Source organism: Miniopterus natalensis, chromosome X, assembly GCF_054644295.1.
Source record: "Miniopterus natalensis isolate mMinNat1 chromosome X, mMinNat1.hap1, whole genome shotgun sequence".
Taxonomy (NCBI): Eukaryota; Metazoa; Chordata; class Mammalia; order Chiroptera; family Miniopteridae; genus Miniopterus; species Miniopterus natalensis.
In genome coordinates, this window is record NC_142103.1 from 93,960,905 (window position 1) to 93,979,508 (window position 18,604).

An 18,604-nucleotide genomic window follows, 5' to 3' on the forward strand; every position below is an offset into this window, starting at 1 on the left:
TTGCTAAACTTCATTTCCTCACCTCCCACTTGCTTCTCAAACCACTTCAGTCTAGACTATCCCAGCATCAGCCAAAATGCAACAGTGACTTCTAAGCAGGTAAATCCAATGGCTACCGTTCATGCCTCAATGAAAAAATCAACACTTTATTAATTTCAGAGAGAGGGAGACAGAGAGAGAAACATCAATGATGAGAGTCATTGATCGGCTGCCTCCTGCATGCCCCCTGCTGGGGATGTGCCCTGACAGGAATCGAACCTCGATCTCCCCGATCCTAGGTCGATGCTCAACAGCTGAGCCACCCCCAGCCGGGCCATGCCTCATTTTCTTAAACCCCCAGCAGTTAAGTCAATAATGTGGGGTCAAAGTAGTACTTTAAAAATACATAAGATGGTTAAGCATGCTGAGATTTTCATGGGAATCCAGCAGGCCTCCTTAAGGCGTGGTTTCTTCACTGCTGTATCCCCCACTATGCGCCTGGCAAACAAAGATGCTCAGTATGTGTGGTTTGACTGAACCTTCCCTCTCCCCCATGAATTCCATGACATGACTTTCTCCTCTCCTCTTACCTCTCAACCTAGCTTTCCATTGTCTGTCTGACCGACTCCTCTACATCTGCCTACCTCGTAACTTGGATATTACTCAAGATTCTGTCTCTGGCACTTCTGATCTTGTGAATTTCAAACAAACTTTTCTTGAGCAATGAATTCCACCTCCATGGGTTAGCTTGTTATTTTTATGCTGACCATTCCCCAGTTCACATCAATACCTCACTTCTCTTCCAAGCTCTAGACCTGAACTTCCACCTGCCTTCTGAAGGTTTACGAATATATATTAATGGCAATATTTCAACTGGTATATATCCAACAGCTGAATCTTTTCCTCCAAATTGTTCTTATACCCATTTCCTGTTATAATGAACAGCATCATCCTCCTTCTACTTACCCAGGTGGGAAGTTTCTAAGCCAATATCACTCTTTGTTGTTTGTTTACTCACAATCCAGTAAACTTCAAGTCCTGTTGATTCCATTTCCCTCTTTTTGGGTAGTGTTTTCAGTGTGTGTTCTGAAGCACACTGGTTCTTTGGGATATTAATAGGAATCACCAAAAAAGTAAAAAATATAAAAATTGGACCGTGACTCTGCCCAGAGTATTACCATCTTGCGCCTTACCTCTGTCCAAGTATTCTATATCCAGCTATAATTGTGGGTGTGTCTATTTCTCCGTTTATTTCTATCAGTTCTTGCCGCATGTATCTTAATGATTTGTTGTTAGGTGCATATATGTTTAGGACTATTATGTCTTTTGGGGAATTGACCCCTTTAGCTCCTCTTTATTACCGATAATTTTCTTTGTTCTAAAGTCAGCTATATCTAAAATATAGCTACTTCAGCTTTCTTTTGATTAGTGTTAGCATGATACATCTTTCTCTATCACTATTTTTAGCCTGAGTCCTTATATTTAAAGTGGGTTTCTGGTAGACAACATATAGTTGAGTCTTAATTTTTATATATATATACACACACACACACACACACACATATAGTTACTGTCTTTTGACATAAATATATACATACACATCTTTTAATTGATATGTACATATACATATACATATATATACATATATATATTTTGCATTTAAAGTACTTATTGATATAGTTGGATTAATATCTACCATAGTTGTAACTGTTCTCTAGGTGCATTTGTTCTTTGTTTCTTTTCCCCCTCTTTTTCTGCCTTGTCTGGTTTTAACTGAGAATTTTATATTATTCCATTTTATTTCTTGGTGTGTCAAACTTCTTTTAAAGAATTTTTAGTGGTTGCCCTAGAATTTACCATACATATTTACACCTAATCTAAGTTTATCTTCAAATAATACTGAATGCTTTATGTGGAGTATGGTTATAATTGAGTATTCGCAATTCCTCCCTCCTGTCCCTGGTGACATGGCTGACAATCATTCCACTTATCTATATGTTATAATCTCTCAATACATTGCTACTATTATTGCTTTAAAGAGTTATGTTTTAGATGAATTAAGAGTAAGAAAACTAAAAAAGATTTTAACCTTCATTTATTCCTTTATATAGATCTGTGTTTTCTGACCTATATAATTTTCCTTCTGCCTGAAGAACATTTCTTGCAGGAAAGGTCTGCAGGCAATGAATTCTCTCAGTTTTTGTTTTTCTGAGCAAGTTTTTATACCTCCTTCACTTTGAAGCATAATTTTGCTGGATACAGAATTTTAGGTTGGTGGTTTTTCCTTTCAACTCTTTAAATATTTCACTCTACTTTCTTCCTGCTTGTGTGGTTTCTGATGAGAAGTCTGGTGTAATTTTTATTCTTGTTCCTCTATATTTAAGGGTCTCCTTCTACCCCAGCTTCTTTCAAGATTTTCTCTGTCTTTAATTTTCTGTAGTTTGAATATGATATGCCTAAGTGTGGTTTTATGGGTACTTATTTCCCTTGGTGGTCTGTGAGCTACCCGGATCTGTTGTTTGGTGTCTGTCAGTAATTTTGGAAAGTTCTTGGCCATTATTACTTCAAATATTTCTTCTGCTGCATTCTCTCTTTTCCTTTTAGCATCTTCTAAGTATGTGTATGCTAAACCTTTTAATATTTTCCCACAATTCTTGGACGTTATAGGGTGTTTTCACTCTTATATCTTTGTGTTTCAGTTTGTGAAGTTTCTATTACCCCTTTATTCAAGCTCAATGATTCTTTCCTGGACTGTGCTGAGTCTACTGATGAGTCTATCAAAGCCATTCTTCCTTTCTGCTACAGTTTTTCTAGAATTTCCTTTTGATTCATCCTGAGAGTTTCCACCTCTCTACTTACATTATTTGTCTGTTATTGACGTTGTCTAATTTTTTTCCATGAAAGCCCATAACATGTTAATCACAGTTATTGTAATTTTCCTGTCTGGTAATTCTAACATCTATGTCATATCTGAGTATGGTTCTGATGCTTCCTTTGTCTCTTCATACTATATATTTTTCTTTTGTCATGCCTTGTAATTCCCCCAACTGGATATATTATATCAATTAATAGGAACTGAAGTATATAGGCATTACAGTGAGGACTTCTGTTAATATAGGAGTTGGGATGTATCTAATATTTGTTGTGGCTACAGGTACCAGAAACTTCAAAGTTCTCTTGTTATTGTTTTTGTCTCTCCTCTTGACTTTAGACTTCTTTAAGTACTCTTCTTCAAAGAGAGTCTGTGTTTTGCATCTCTTTCAGCTATAATCTACTATTATTATATTGGAGCCCTGTTAACATGATGGTAAGGTGTAGGGAGGGGAAATGCTATATAACCTTCTGAGGAAATCTCAGTCTTTACTGTACCTTGAGGCTGTGACCATCACAAATATTTCCCTAGTGACATAGTTCCCCCCCCTGCCCCCTACTCCCTTTCCTGGCTGCAGCACCCCTAATCTACTTACTTGAAGCCCTCACACCTGAGTACTCTTCTCCCCTCCCCCACATTCAGCAGACAGAAGGGGGTTTTAGCAGAGAGGAACCTAGGGTAGTTTCAGAATTGTGCTCTGGCCAAGTCCTCTTCCCTGGAGAGCAGGCCTTTGTTATGGAGAAGACTGGATAGATTTCACAATGATTACTCTTCCACCTCTCCCTGCCCAATCTTCACCTTGGGAATCTGGTGGCATTTCTGGAAGGGAAGCCCAAAAATGCGTGAGACCTCCGACCCCTGCTCCTACAAAGATAGTGACTGCAGCTCCCAAGAGTTTCCACCTCTCATGCTACTCTACGCTCAACCTCCAGCAATTTGTCCAAACTACACTTTAAGTGTTTCTACCTGAGGTTTCTGCTCCAGGTAAACAAACCGTGTCTGTGTCTCCAAAGATGTGCCTGCCTCTACAGATGTTGGGATGACAATTTGTCCTGTGACCTCAGTTCTCTGATGTGTGCAAGAAAAGTCATTCTTTTTCAGCTCATTTAGGTTTTTCTTGTTGTAAGGATCAGAGTGATAACTTCCATGGTCTTTACATGTCGAAGCTGAAACTGCAAGTTCCCCCTTCCTCTGTTCCTGCTTGAAATACTACTTCAAGGCTACCAGATACTAGGGGCCATGCCTCACTCATCTATTCCTGCATGTCATGGAGGCCATCTGGTCTAGTTAATTTTTAAAAACTGCTTTAGAAACCAGACCTGTTTGAATCTTCATCCCACTGCTTATTAATTAAGCTTTATGATGTAGCAATTATGTTACCTGGGAAAGGCAGCACTGGCACCTAGAACTTTCTCTGACCATGAAAATGTTCTTTATCTCTTCTGCCCATTACAGGCACATGCGGCTATTAAGCACTTGAAAAGTGGCTAGTGCAACTGAGGAAATGAAGTTCTTATGTTAATTAAATTGAAGTCAAACAGCTACATGTGGCTAGTGGCTTCTGAATTGGATAGGGCAGGTCTCAAGCTTTAGAGAAGTGTAGACAGTGAATGATCAAATATGCTATTTTTACTCTCCTTGGGTCAAAGTAAAAATATAGACTGATGTAATATTGCATCATCTGGGAGTATGAGGCCATGGCAGCAAAGCTTCTGGTTAGTAAAAGGTGGTCCCTGGCTCTGAAGGCATTTTTTTTTTTTTTTTTTACACAAAAGAAGACGGTGATGTGAAATATGCCAACTGGGCAACTAAGATATTTACACCACCACCACCCCCCTCGGGAATCCTTGCTCAAGACCAACACGTGTGTTCAATGCAGACACTGTGAGATTTGTGTGGCTTCAGGCACATTAAGCTTTATAAAGTCTATTCACACATTCTCTCCTCTTATCTTCCAACCCTGTGATGATGTTGTTGATCCCATTTTACGGGTGAGGAAATGAAGACCCCAGAGAGGTTAAGTGACCTAATCAGGGGTACATTAATGGTTCACAGCCTCAGACACAGAAATTGGGGGCTCTAAAAGCAGTCCTGTTCCACTGTGCCCAAAGCAGCACTTCCTGGACTTCAATGCAGTTCCACTTCATCTCTAACAGCACTGACATCAGACGGTAGTTGAAACTGAACAGTAGCTGCCAGAGCCCTCGTGGCGGACACTGTGTCTCTGGCAGCCACAGAGCTGGGTCCTTGTCTCAGAAATGCAAGATGTACCTCCTATTTGTACCTGCTGTGTCTTCTGGTTAGATGTAAACAGTTTCTGTAAAGGTGAGTGGCAGGTGACCCTGTGTGGGAAGTCTTTGGAAGAAAGGAAGCTTTGGCAATCATACAGTGAAGGCTGCAACAACAGCCACAGTGTATGTGTGTGTGAGTGGGGGGGTATCTCTTTTCCCTTGGTCTCAGAGTGTGCTTTCTTCTATTCAGCCCCTTTCTCCTAAACTCCAACACCTGGAGACAGGCAGCGGAGCAGGCCCCTCTGTCCAATATGCTTGCCTTAAACTGCAAACTTAAAAGGTTCAGACTTAGGTAGTACCCTTTGCAAATAGCTCTTACAGCATCATTCAGAATTAACTGCTGCACAAGTAACTTTTGCACCCTGCCTGTATCTGTTGGTCAGGTCCTAAACACATAGAGAGAAACTGCATTTTTGGAATTAGTCCTGGCAGCCAATTACTAGGATGCTTTATAGCAGTGGTTCTCAAAGTGTGAGGTCCTTGGACCAGCAGGAACAGCATCATCTTGGGAAGCTGTTAGAAATGCAAACTCTTTGTCCCCACCCCAGACCAACAGATCAGAAGCTCTTCCAGTGAGACCCAAAGTCTGTGTTTGGACAAGCCCTCCAGGAGACACCTGCTCAAGTTGGAGAATCACTGCTTTAGAGTATGGAAGTAATGAAATGACACTAATTAATTAGTCAGAACATGCAAAGATTCCTTGGACCCACCAATCCACTGCTATAGGCAGTGTGGTCCTCAGACCAACAGCAGCAGCAGCTGCCGCCTCCCTGGGAGCTAGTTAGAAGTGTAGGACCTCAGGCCTGCTATCCCAGACCTACTGAATCAGAATCTGCAAGTTCATCAGATTCCCAGGGAATTTCAAAGCACATTCAAATTTGAGAAGAAGTGCTGATCCTCACTTACACTGTTTGTTCTGTTTGAAGACTTCAGACATAGAGAACCAGGTAGGCAGAAAAGTTTTCTTTGGTGGATTTGATTTTGACCCTAAATCATTATAGATTTCTTTCATACCCTATAAAAACAACTTTTAGAAAGAAAGTGAGGGAACACACTGACCTAAATGATTAAAACCCCAATTAAGCAAAATCTTCCATTTCACAGTTTCAAGGGGCTTTATAACGATCACTTTGCCTGGTCCTCCTGATCTCTGGCACTGTTCCCTTTGATGTGCTCGCAGATCTATTTATGCAGGCCAGATTTTCCAGGAAAACACTGTAGTCATGTAAATTAAGTGAGAGAGGAGAGTTGAAGAGAACTGTGAGGAGTAGTGAAGAGAACCTGGAAATAGGAGCCTGCAGCCTCCTAGAACTTTGCATTACAAAGATACTTCCCTGGGCAGGAAATGAAGGCTCCCTTTGTGTGCAAAGCACTGTCAAGCATGAAGATGAGGTTCTGAGCCCAGAGAAACTACCTCGATGAGCTGGAGTGCAATCCGCCCATCCCCGCGACAACTCTGCCCGCCTGAGAACTTAGGAGCTGCATGCACAGCAGTAGGATGAATCCAGTCGTCTATAATGACTCAGATGGAGTCATTAAAGACTAACAAATTGCCAATGTGAGTACTGAGAATGCAGATTGAGCACCCATTATTGCCTGTTGGATCAAAGAAAAAATGCCTATATGTGTATTTACTCAACAGGCAATAATGGCTCTGAAAAAGCTGGCACATATGAGGAAGTAACAGTCATTTTCAAAGCAAATAGCACTAATGATAACACATCTTACAAAACACCAAATAGGATTACACAGAGCCTTCACATACCGTGTCTCTAGCATCCTTACCATACATGGGTGTGGGGGATGCTATTATAGTCAGTGCAGATGAAGAAACTGTTTCTCGGGGGGGTTAGGAGATTTACCCAAAGTCACATACTTAAAAGAACTGGGACTGGAGCTTGGCTTTCCTGACTCCAAACCCAGTGTTCTGTTCACAGCAGCTGTATCTGAGCCTTGCTGCTCAAAGTGTGCTCCCCTGGACCTGCAGCGTCAGCGTCACCTGAGAGCTTGTTGGAAATTCAGTATCACAGCCCCACCCTTGGCGGAACTGGAATCTGTATTTTCACTAGATGCCCAAGTGATGCGTGAGCACCTTAAAGAGCCTAAGAGCAATCCATCTTTACTCATTATGACCACATGCTATATGAAAATGAACAAAAAGAAAGAACAATGAAAACCACGAAATTAAGGTACCTAATAGCACAGATATTTTGAACAGAGATGCCTTTTTCTCTGAGACAATTGGAAGGAACTGACAAAGCTGTGGCATTTGACAGATTTGTGGAGCCCATGGGAGATGGGCAAAGGAATGTCATCGTCAATGCTGAGAAATTAGTTGTTTCAGCGTTTCCGTTAAACTTACCAGAGATACACTGATTTCTGTGCCAGTATCTTTTTTTTAAGTTCACCCTCAGAGCAAATCTCTCTGTTAACATGGGGTCCCTCTTAAGAGTGAGGCTCAGTAACACCAGGATGGTGATCTCTTGAACACTGATGCTACAGCTGGGAAAACCACTTGCCCTTGGTTTTAAAAAAAATGTTTCATGTTTGTATTTGAGCGTGGTTGAGGCCAAAGTTTTGAGACCTGACTTCATGCAAACAAGGCCATGTGTAGCTTGAGGGTGCTACCTGTGAACTGCAGAGTGCTCCGCCCTCCCGCCTGGGGATGGGCCACTGCGGACTGAGGTCAAGTTTACGCCTTTCCAAACTGAACTTGGGCCAGAGAAGGTGGTCAGGTGTTCGGTTTTCTAAGAATTTCTCCTCATATAAAGTAAACGTCAGAAGATCCTGAAACAGAATGGATGCTTACTGCTTATCATCAAGTTTGGAACTAAGATTTACCAAGGATCAAAAAAGGAAGGCAGATTCCAAGAAATCACATGGTCGTGCTACCAGACAAAATTATGTTTGAGCCAACTAAATCAACAGGGGAGGGAGGGAACATTTTCCATCCTGTAAGTCATCGACCAGCACCAGTTTATTAAGCACCTACTGCATACTCCATATTATGCTCGGTTCTAGGAGAGATTTGGGAGTATGAGACATCGTTCCTGCACCTGAAGAACTTATGATCTTGCCAAAGAGAAACTATCATGTGACAAGATAGCAAAGTATATACTAGTGTGTAGCTAAGCATTCAAGAATATGGATATGACTGAGAGCCAGATGGTTTAAGGGAGGGAAGGAGGCATTCTGGGGAGGCCTCATAAAGTAGGAGACGTGTGAGTCTGACGGCAGAGTAAGGAGTGAGTGCTCCTCTAGAGAGGAGGCTAACAAAAGCAGATGTGGGAAATGGCCATCTTTATCTGTTACCTTTCAGATGGCAACAGCCAAGAACCATATGACTTCACTCCTATGTGGGACATAAAACTGAAAGCAACACATGGACAAACAAGACAAACACTCAGACACAGACCACAGTGTGGTGGTTGCCAGAGGGAAGGGGGGGGTAGTAAAGGGTAAAGGGCGTCAAATATATGGTGAGGGAAGAAGATTTGACTTTGGGTGGTGGGCACTCAATGCAATGTACAGATGATGCATTATAGAATTGTATACTTGAAAGCTATATAATTTTATTTATCAAGGTCACCCCAATAACTTTATTTTAAAAATCTTTTTAAAAGTAGATGTATGAAAATGGGGGCCTGCAGGCTTCTCTTGTATTCATGAAGAGGAGTGGGATACTCAAATGTGGGGGGTTGGCATATGAAACCTTAAGTTCTGGCGGTGTCCAGGCCCTGTTTGGAATTATTTTTAGCACCACCCAGTGACAGAACTGAAAATGGCAGTTGTTTATCAAATTCAAGAAGAAACAGAACAGCCATGCCGGCTCATTCTTGCCTGTAAGCTTCATGGAGCTGGGGTCACGGCCATGTTGTTGAGTGAAGGGATGAACATCCCCTAGGAATCTGGGCCCTAACTTCTAGGCGCATAACTCTAGTTGGGCAGAAGACCCTTAGGGCAGGTGCTCTCAGGGTCCCACCAGTTTCTCAGTTTACACTTGCCTCTGCATGCCAAGGCTACTCACTGAAAACCCATGCAGCGCTTTTGCCTGAAGCTTTTATAAAACAATAACAACAGCAACAATTCTGATTATAGGGGCACATGCAGCATCTGGAATTAGATATTTATTTAATGCTCCCACGTGCAGCTGGATCAACTACTGATGACTGGAGAGCTGGGGAATAAATGTTTAGCTTCCTCACTTCCAGTCGGGATACCTGGCCACATGTTCTAGTGTCTCCCAGAGGTCCCCAGTGAGACTGAGTCCTGGGTGCCCACAGCGGACACTTGCTGGAGAGTCCTCCCTCGACTGGCTTCCTGCTGCCCCCTCTTTCATGTCCCCATTTCCTGACCGGTGTTTTTGGACATTACTTCCCAAAGTCGCAGCTTGCACTCAAACCCTTAACTCGATTGTACATGGAGCCCATAAGTTAAACCTAAAGTAGAAGACCTAACAATGGGCAGCTTTCAAAATAGCAGAAACAATATTCTCAAGAGGATTTCTTAGAGAGCAAGGAGATAAAAATAGCTTCCCAATTCCCTCCTTTTGTTTAAAATCTGAATTCTGAAGTTGAAGGCACGACATATTATTCAGGGCTTCCCATATGAAATACCAACTGGTGTTGATTTCCTTTTTCTTTTTTTCTTTTAAAGGTTAGAGATTACTCACCTCCCCTGCTGGTCATTAAATCAGTCTGGCAGGATTCCTCGGAAGTTCTGTGGCCTTCCGGGCATGTGGGTAGCACAGGCAGTGCTGCAGACAGGCCTGCTTGCTGTGAGGTGCTACCGAGCAGGTGACTTCAAAGGTCTGTTTCAAGCCTATCTCAGGTATCACTTGGGGCTCACACTGAGCCCCAGAGTCAGGTACCAGATGGCCCATGTCACAAGGTCAAAGTTGATCAGATTCCCAGCACCTTACATCTCTCTAGCTCCTGTGCTAAGAGATGCTGCAACCTATCAGGCAGGAAACAAATAATTTCTCTGAGCCTATTTCTTCTCTTAGTTACCATAAGGAGTCGCCCATTAAATGTTCAGCTGTTTTGTGAGGTGTGTAAGTCTGGTGAATCCCGAGAGGTTCATTGTTTGTGTTAATTTAAAAAAAATCATCCTTCTCTAAGTCTAATGCAGCACCCATCAAGACACTCTGAGTCATTAAAAAGGTGGGCTTCTTCTCACACTCCCGCTTTATATTTAAATTTCAGTTCTAATTAGCAGTTTACCCAAAGTTTGTCCCAAATGCGTATCTGCACGAGGAGGTAAAAGACTGCTCTGCAGATCTAAATGAGATGAGCAAGGTAGGCATCTGAGGATACTAGTCACACAAATGAAATGTGTTCAGAAATCAGACAACCCTGGAATAGTATTATGCTTGGATTATTTGGATATACCTCCTATGAAATGAAAGGAAAATGAAAAGCAGTCTTGATCTCTTTTTAAATTTCCCCTAGTGCAAAAATAAAGTGCAAAAGCACTAAGACTAAGATAATATTAAATGTCAACTGTAATTGAAAAATTGAAAAAGTTTTTTAAAGGCAACTGGCTGGTTCAGCAGATGCACAAACGCTGCCCTTTCAGGCCTGGGCTCAATCTTTTCTAAGAGTATCTGCCACTCAGAAAACTCACCGAAGGAACTGGACTGCTCAAGATGTCACGGCACCTGCCACCAGACAAAGCACCCTGAGATTCGAAGAGCAGATTCCAGCCTCAGCATCTGCAGAGATGACCTTTAAGGTGCCTTCCAAACCCAAGGGTCTCTGATCCCCTGTTCCTTGGGTGCAAGTTTTCTTTTGACATTTTATGTTCAGAAAGGCAAAGCAGCTGGACCAGGCAACAAAGCGCTGCCCCCCACCTCCTCGGCAGGCCACCACTCACAGCGGGGTCCTACACACTGCCAGGAGAAGCAGGGCCTCGGGGGACTGCTGCAGACTGACAGTCAGAACTGCTGCTAATGGGCACTCTAAGTCTCAAGGCCAGGGTCAGTTCAGCAGCTTTGCAGTCCAAGCAGTGCGACTGTGTTCAGTTTCTTGGGTTCCTCTACAGCGGGACTTCGACCGTAAAGGACAGAGCCATAGGAGAGAGCAAGATAACAGCATCTTGGGGAAGGTCACACTGGAAAACTGCCCAAAAGAGCATTTCCTCAGAGGTCATAGTATTTGTCCCCAAAGTTCTGTAAGATTTTGGCATTTTGCATAATCAATGCAGGTGCAAAAAACCCACACACCTAATACAACAGAAGAAACAGACAAATGAACCCCTTCAAGCAGGGTTAGGGCCAGGTAATTCTGTGCTGTGGGGGGCTGGCCTGTGCACACAGGGTGCTTAGCAGCATCCACGAACTCCACCCACTAGATGCCAGTAGCAACCTACTGCCAATTATGACAATCAAAAATGTCTTTAACCACTGCCAAATGTCCCCTGGGGGGGCACAATCGGCCCTGGTTGAGAACTACTGCCCTAGAGGTTAACAGTACTGGCTTCTGGGAAATGCTCTACTCAAGAAGTTTTGGAATTCAGTGCAGGAACTTCTTTATGTAAAGGACTAAAGAGTAAGTACTTTTGGCTTTGAGAGCCACATGCCATCTCTGCCTCATACTCTTCTTGGTTTTGCTATAATTTTTTAAAAATGTAAAAACATCTGAGCTCGAAAACAGGCCGAAATATGCTGATCCTTAGACTGTAGAGAAAGAAATGTTGGTGATGGCCCGTAATGATGCAAAGTGCTGAGGCAGTCTTTGGAAAAACTGGGATCTTGATCCAGCTACCAGGTCTTTGCGACCCCGAGCTAGCAATGATTTTGCCCTTCTTGGAAAACATAAAAAGTTTAAATGTAATGGAAACTCAATATTTGAACAAAATGACATTCCCCAGTAAGTGGAACAATGTCCACATAGCAACGATGTGTCCTTCCCTTGGTCTGGAAAAAAATCTCCCACGAGGTTCCTCTGAAGAAGAGAACATTTCCCTACCCAATTTCAAAACTGAAACCTACAGAGACAAACAAGGAAAGAAGGAACAAGGGTATCTTGGAAAAAGAGAAGCCTATCAACTGCCTGCAAAGCTGTAAAAATAAAGATGCCATCTTGAAAATACATTTTAAAGTGGTTTTGATGGAATTTTCTTTACCGGCCACATAAGGGCCTGAGTAAACCAGGGCAGGCCCATTCGACAAGTATTTATTGAGGGTCCACTCCACTGTGTGGGAGGCACTGGCCTCGACTGCCCCGGACCCCGGCCGGGGCACAGAGCTCAGACATGAAATTGCCACATTTGACCATCCAGAGATTTGTTTCCAGTAAAATATTCCATCTTTCCACATTTGGGTATCGCTAATTACAAATATTTTATGCTTTACTTTGGGCACTTACAAGTTTCTAGACAGGGTGGGGCAAAAGTGGGTTTACAGCTGTTCATATGGAAAATAATATAATGAGTAATAAATAATAACACAAGAATAAACTCCGTGCTTCACATGTTCGCAACCGTAAACCTACTTTTACCCCACCCTGTATGTGGATTTTCATTGACATCAGAAAAAATCAGTCAACAGAATGTTCTGATGATCCAATTACCACTGTTAGAACAACGGTATGAGACAAGCATGAGACTTTGGTCAAATATACTTCGTTTGGATGACAAAAGTGTACATTTTAAATCATTCAAGTAGTTTATCACAGGCGAGGCAGTACATTATAGTGAAAAGAGCACCGTGCTGGCGGTCAAAAACCCTGGGTCCCAGTCTTGGCTCTGTCTTTGTCTTTTTCCCATGGGTAATTTGGTTAGTTTTTAAAGAGTTTTTCTCACCTGTAAAATGATCACAGCACTTTCCTGCCTACCCTGAGGCATCTACTGTATTTAAACATCCTGCATCTTTGCATTTTATAAAGTGTTATATGGGTGACAGCATTATTGTACGGACTGGGCTAACCTGGTTCTTCATTCTCCACAGATGATTCTGCAATAAATCAAGGTATTGTCTTGGTCACAGCCCAGATCAATTATCAACAAGACCTTCTTACACATATCTATAAAAGCTCATGAGACATTACCCAGAAATTTGCTCTGAGAGAAGCACTGTGGATTTTCTGTTAAAATATGATGATGAGCTAAATTTAATCTTCTAGGGAAATGAAGACTTTTGAAGATCAACATTTCTTTAAAGAGGTTCAGAAATTAATGGCTGATCCCTTACCAGCATCATCAGGCCCCACCCACTTTCACCCCAAATTCCATCTTTGCCACACAGCCTTCAGAGGAAACCATGGCGAGGGAGAGTCACCCCGCTCATAGTCTGGGGTCAGATTCTACGCTGCACGGAGCACGGCAGTCACGTGCCTTGAACAAATATGAGAAAGCGCCTCCAAACCAGATCAGCTGGCTTTTCAAATGGGGATTATTTTTTTGTGATACTCTCCATTATATTTTAAAAAATCAACCTGGGTTTTTCTTTTTTGTCACCTTCCTATCCCAGTCTCTATTTGATCAGAACGTAGCTGGACTAACATCCCAAGAAGGATCCCCTTCATTGAACAGGTGCGACCAGGACACTATGAGGCGTAAAGGACACCGCCCTGTAAGTTACTTTCTCTGGGCTCGTAGTGGGGCCTGCAAAAGCCTCCAGCCCTGCTTGGGCTCCGGCCGCTTCACTTCTAACGCGATGCGATAAAACAGGCAGGGGCCGGCTGGTGTGCGTGCAGTGTTAGCTGTCAGGGCTGTCCCCGATGCCAGCAACAGAGTAGCAGGACACCACTAGGAAGGGCAGAAACAGTGACTCCCTCTCCTAACATCTTTTATAAAAGACAAGTCTTCGTCATGTGTCTAATGGAAAAAAAGAAAAAAATAAGTGCTCATTCTCACACTTTGCATTACCATGACTACTGAGGTCCATTTTTCTGTCTTCTGGCTCCATACCTACCAAATATAGGAGTTGGTTGTAGAAAGACAAAAATGGATACATAAAACCAAAGGCCATTCCCCCAGTTCCATACACCTGGGTTTTTATTAGCTGTATGAGTTTATTTGGCCAGAGAGCCAACAGCTAGAAATCAGTCCTGACCACTGTTTGAGTGCGTTTGGAGTTTTCTGAGTTTTCCTAGACACCTAGAACTCGAAAAACCATCCCGTTCCTTAAAACAATTCACTGTCAAGACCACTGTCCTTTAAAGTTGCCCTTTAGACATGGAGGCAAAGCCAGTCTCTTTCTCTCTTCAACTTTCTCTTATAATGCAGTTTCCTGTCGTAAACAGATCAAAGTCAAATAGGAGAGAAACAGTCCAGTTGAAAAGAGATCTGATGTGCCTGTTGATGTCTCATTAACCTTGAGAGTGAATGTAACTGGTGACTGCCTGTCACACCGGCCTGAGGGTTTGTTAGGGGGCAAAAATCTCACAAAAACCAATGACAAAAAACCAGTGGAAACATCACCTGGGGGAGGGGTGGATACAAAGAGAAATATCATTTAGTAGATCATCTATCAAAACATGGGGCAGCTTTCCAACTGTCAGGAATGGCTAAATTATAGTTTCCTTAAGCCTGTGATGAAACTACTACGTGTTTTCTTTCTTTTCTTAAAAAAAACCAACAAAAAACATTTGGAGCTGTATTTGTTTGTGTGCCAAAATATGTTCACTGAGGTATGGGTGTGTGGGGGGGAATACTTTGATGTTGGAACTATATTGTGAGAAAAGCAAACATCTTGGGATATATGTTCCTAAGGCTCTGTGATGAGTATGTGTGATGTGCGTGCCAAAATATCACCAGCCACCCGATGTGGGAATGCCCTAATTCCATTGAGTCCCTCGTCAGATTCCCCTCATTACTAATTACTGATTGATAATATGTCAACAGAGGGAGGAAAATTAGCTTGTCTCTAGGGATAGAGGGTTGCCTGTAGAGGAAAAGAGAAGGAAAGAGTTCCCCAGGTTCACTGGCTGACTCCCCTTGGGATAAGAAGACTAGAAACCTAACTAGCTCCTAATCCCAGCTCTAGACCAGAGACCCCCACGAAAGCAGCACCTCCCATCCCTCTGGCCCGGCTCTAGCCGGGGCTGGTTCCCGACTGGTGTCCCCAGAGGAGCACCTGAACTAAACAAGCCTCACAATCCCCAATGGGCATTTAGATGGAACCTTCTCACTTATTCTTGCTTTTCTCTCCCAAGGTCTCCACTTTTCCATCTTTAGCCCCCACTCCTCTGCTTTTCTTAGGAACTTCCAGAAAGTTATCACCATTAACCTCACTTTTCACATCAAATCCCCACCTCAGGCTGATGGCACAACCTGTTTCTGCGAGAGTCACCCTCTAACCAGGTGCTTGCTTTCCTGTGCTCTTCTCAGGGCCACACAGCCTAGTGTCTGTCCTCACCCTCTGGCTCTGCCCCTCACCCTCAGGGCCAGATGAGCCCAAATAAAAGCCCATCAACGGAATCCCTCTTTTCCTAAGGAAGTTTTTGCATTTCGGAGGAGAGGAGATACTGTGAAAGATTAAATACGTGTGAATTACAACCATCATTTCCTACCCTAGAAGACAGAGATGGCTCCCTCGCTCCCAGGAAGAGGGCAGCAGGGCAGCCCCTGTCCTTGTCAGGGACCACAGGTCTTTCTGGGTGGGTGGGAGGCATCTTCCTCACCGTCCGACTTCACATTCCTTTGCTCCTCACAGTCCCTCCAAACAGCCCTTCCCGAAGCACTCCCGGGGCCAGAGGAAGGGAGAAAAGGAGAGGAAGGGGAGATGGGTCTCTGAATCCCCACATGCACAGTATTTTGCTTTCAACTGGCAAGACTTTTTTTTAGTAGGCATTTTCTTGTTCTGCTCCTTCCTGGCCCAGTTGCCCCAAGCCTCCCAACCCCCAAGACCACTGCAACCAAAACAAGCGCACTGACCACGGCACCCTGGCTGCCGCCGCCCCAACTGTTGCAGCAGCTGTCTGGGTGGCGACGACAGCGGCGAGGGCAGGGCCGGGCCGGGACCGGACGCTCCCGCTCCGGAGGCTGGGAGGCTCCGGGCGGCCTCCGAGGGGCGCTCGGTGCAGGGGAGCCCCTGCCGCAGCCGCCTGGGACAGGAGAGGCGGCGCTCTCAGCCCGGACCCCGCGCACAGCCAGCCCAGCCGCGGCAGCGGCGCCGGCGGAGGCTGCCCGCGCTCGGCCCCCTCTCACCTTTAAGATCAGGTCCGTGTGATGCTGGTCCAGCATGTTGGCTTTCTGGAAGGAGGTGACGATGACCCGGCCGTAGCGCCCAGGGGTCTGCAGGTCCGAGTAGAGCCGGTGCTTGGAGCGGTTGACCGGGAAGAGGCTGTTCACGAGGTTGCGCTCGATCTTGGCGAGGCTGTGCTGGGGCGCCAGCAGGTGCTCCACGCTGTCCTCGACCTGGTAGCGGCTGAAGCTGGCGCCGAGCAGGATGGAGATGAGCACGGGCGCCGAGGCGAAGAAGACCGGGTGACTGGCAATGAAGTGGCCGAGCCGGGAGAAACACGTCCTCAAGCCCCTGTGCAGAACCTGCCGCAGCATCCTAGAGCAGAGCGGGCGCGGGAGGAGGGCGAGGCGCACGCTCGGCGCGGGCTCGGGCGGCGGCGGCGGCGGTGGCGGTGGTGGCGCCCGCGGTGGCGACGGCGGCGGCGGCGGCGGCGAAGGCGAAGGCGAGACCCGGAGCTCTCCCGGAGCCGCGGCACCACCATCGGGGAGTCCCGCGCCGCGCCTCGGGATGGTCCCCTCCGGCGGGAGACACGCCCTCCTGCCCGCGGCCGCGCCGGCTCGGAGAGCCCCCCAGCCTGGCGGCCTCGGTGCTGCCCCCACCCCGCCCTCCCCGGTGCGCCCTCCCCACCCTCCGCCGCCTCCCCGCCCGAGGGGCTCCGCGCGGCTGGGCTGGGTCCCGGCTCAGCGCGGAAGGGGCCCGGGGCAGCCCCCGCGGCGCGTCATGACCCCACTCACCCGACCCCGAAGGCCAACGGAACGGGGTGGCTCGGGGAGCGGCGGCGGCGCTATCTCGGGGAGACTCTGCGCGCCAGCCTAGGAACACGAGGACGGAGAATTCCAGGCTACACCCAGTCCCCTCCCCTCCCCACGCTCCCCTCCCCCGGCCCGCCGCTCACGCCTTCTCCTCCCCTGTATCCTCCGGGGAGACCCAGAGATGAATAAAGAAATGGCCCCGATTTTCCAAACAAAAAGTAAAGAGTTCTCCCGGGGGGCATCAGGCGGACCCGCTCAGAGCCGAGCTCCCCCAGAGGCGGAAAGGAGGAGGCTGAAGACTGCGTGCGCCCCGGCTCTCGCCAAGCTCAGGTGGTGGCGCGCACTGGCTGGTGCGGAGAGGGGGTGGGGAGCGAAGACGCTCGAACGTGGAAATCACGCCTCCTCTCAAGTAAGAGCCATTTAAAATATCCCAACACCGCAGTTTCCGCGGGACCACGGAGTCCGAGTGTGCGTCTGGGGCACGTCCACCCGAGAGGCGCCTGTGGAGAATCTTTAGACTAACCCTCATCTAGGATCGCTCCCGACGGTTTGGGGCTGGGCAGTTCTGCTGCGCACCCCTCAACCTCCCCGCCCCGTGCCCCAGTAATAAAAGTGTCGATAATGATGGTCAGTCGGTGGAGCCGCGGGCCGCCAGGGCTCCGGTGCTCGCGGACTCCCGGCTCTCCGCCCAGCCTCCCGCTCCTCCTCCTCTCCTCCTCCCCCGCCCCCTCTGTCGTCACTGGCGGGTCTGGGGGACCTGGTGCGGCGGGGCTGGAGCGGGCGCCCCTGCGGGTGTAGAGTGTTTGTGAACAGCTGGTCGGGGAGTCCTTAGCGTTACTCCCCTTCTCTCCTCCACCCCGCCCTCTCCTGCTCAAACGCGCGAGTGTGGGGAGTGGGGGACACCTCCACTCAGACCTGGAGCGATTCGGGTCTCTGAGCGCGCCGAGCCGCAGGGGGCGCGGGGGAGCCCCGGGGCGCCGAAGGCTCGGCAAAGTTGGGCGTGTACGTGTGAGCGCCAGCCTTAAGCTAGCGGGCGGCCACTGTGCTTCCCCTCGAACTCCCCCTCCAGAGAATTCCCCGAGAAGGCGGGCGCCGGCCTCGGGCCCGGGATAGACCTGCGGCGGCGGGAACGGCCATGCACAGGTACCATTTAGCGCCTTTCGCTGCGCGCTCCAAGCCCCGGGGTCCACTGCAACGCAGACCGGGCCGGATCTCGGAGTCTGGGCCACTGTGTCGCCGAGCCCGGTCATGGGGGTGAGGACTGGGGCGTGGCGAGGGGGTCCCCAGGCTTTGCTCTCCCAGTGCTCGGCCTTCACATACCACGCCCCTGGTCGCTCCTGCTTGGCCTCCTAGTCCCAAGGGTCAAGCCCGAGGCGGCCAAGAATAGAGGCGCGGTCCCTGGCTGTGGCCCGCTCGCCTGAACGTGAACATGCATATTAATCAAAGCTGAGGGAAGATGGACTGGGGCGAGGAGGAGGAAGAGGAGGGGAAGAGGAAGAGAGGGGAAGGGGAGAGGGACAGG

The 18,604-nt window shown here is 46.8% G+C and overlaps 1 protein-coding gene across 1 annotated transcript in view; it reads right to left on the minus strand.

Annotated features, from left to right (window-relative positions):
- The window catches only part of PTCHD1 (patched domain containing 1), a 50,937-nt gene extending 34,244 nt beyond the window's left edge, over window positions 1-16,693 (minus strand). The window contains exon 1 of the mRNA XM_087829323.1: window positions 16,294-16,693. Within this exon, the coding sequence (XP_087685449.1) occupies window positions 16,294-16,644 (351 nt within the window). The 5' untranslated portion in view covers window positions 16,645-16,693. The remainder of the gene's footprint in view (window positions 1-16,293) is intronic.
- Between the last annotated feature and the right edge of the window lie 1,911 nt (window positions 16,694-18,604).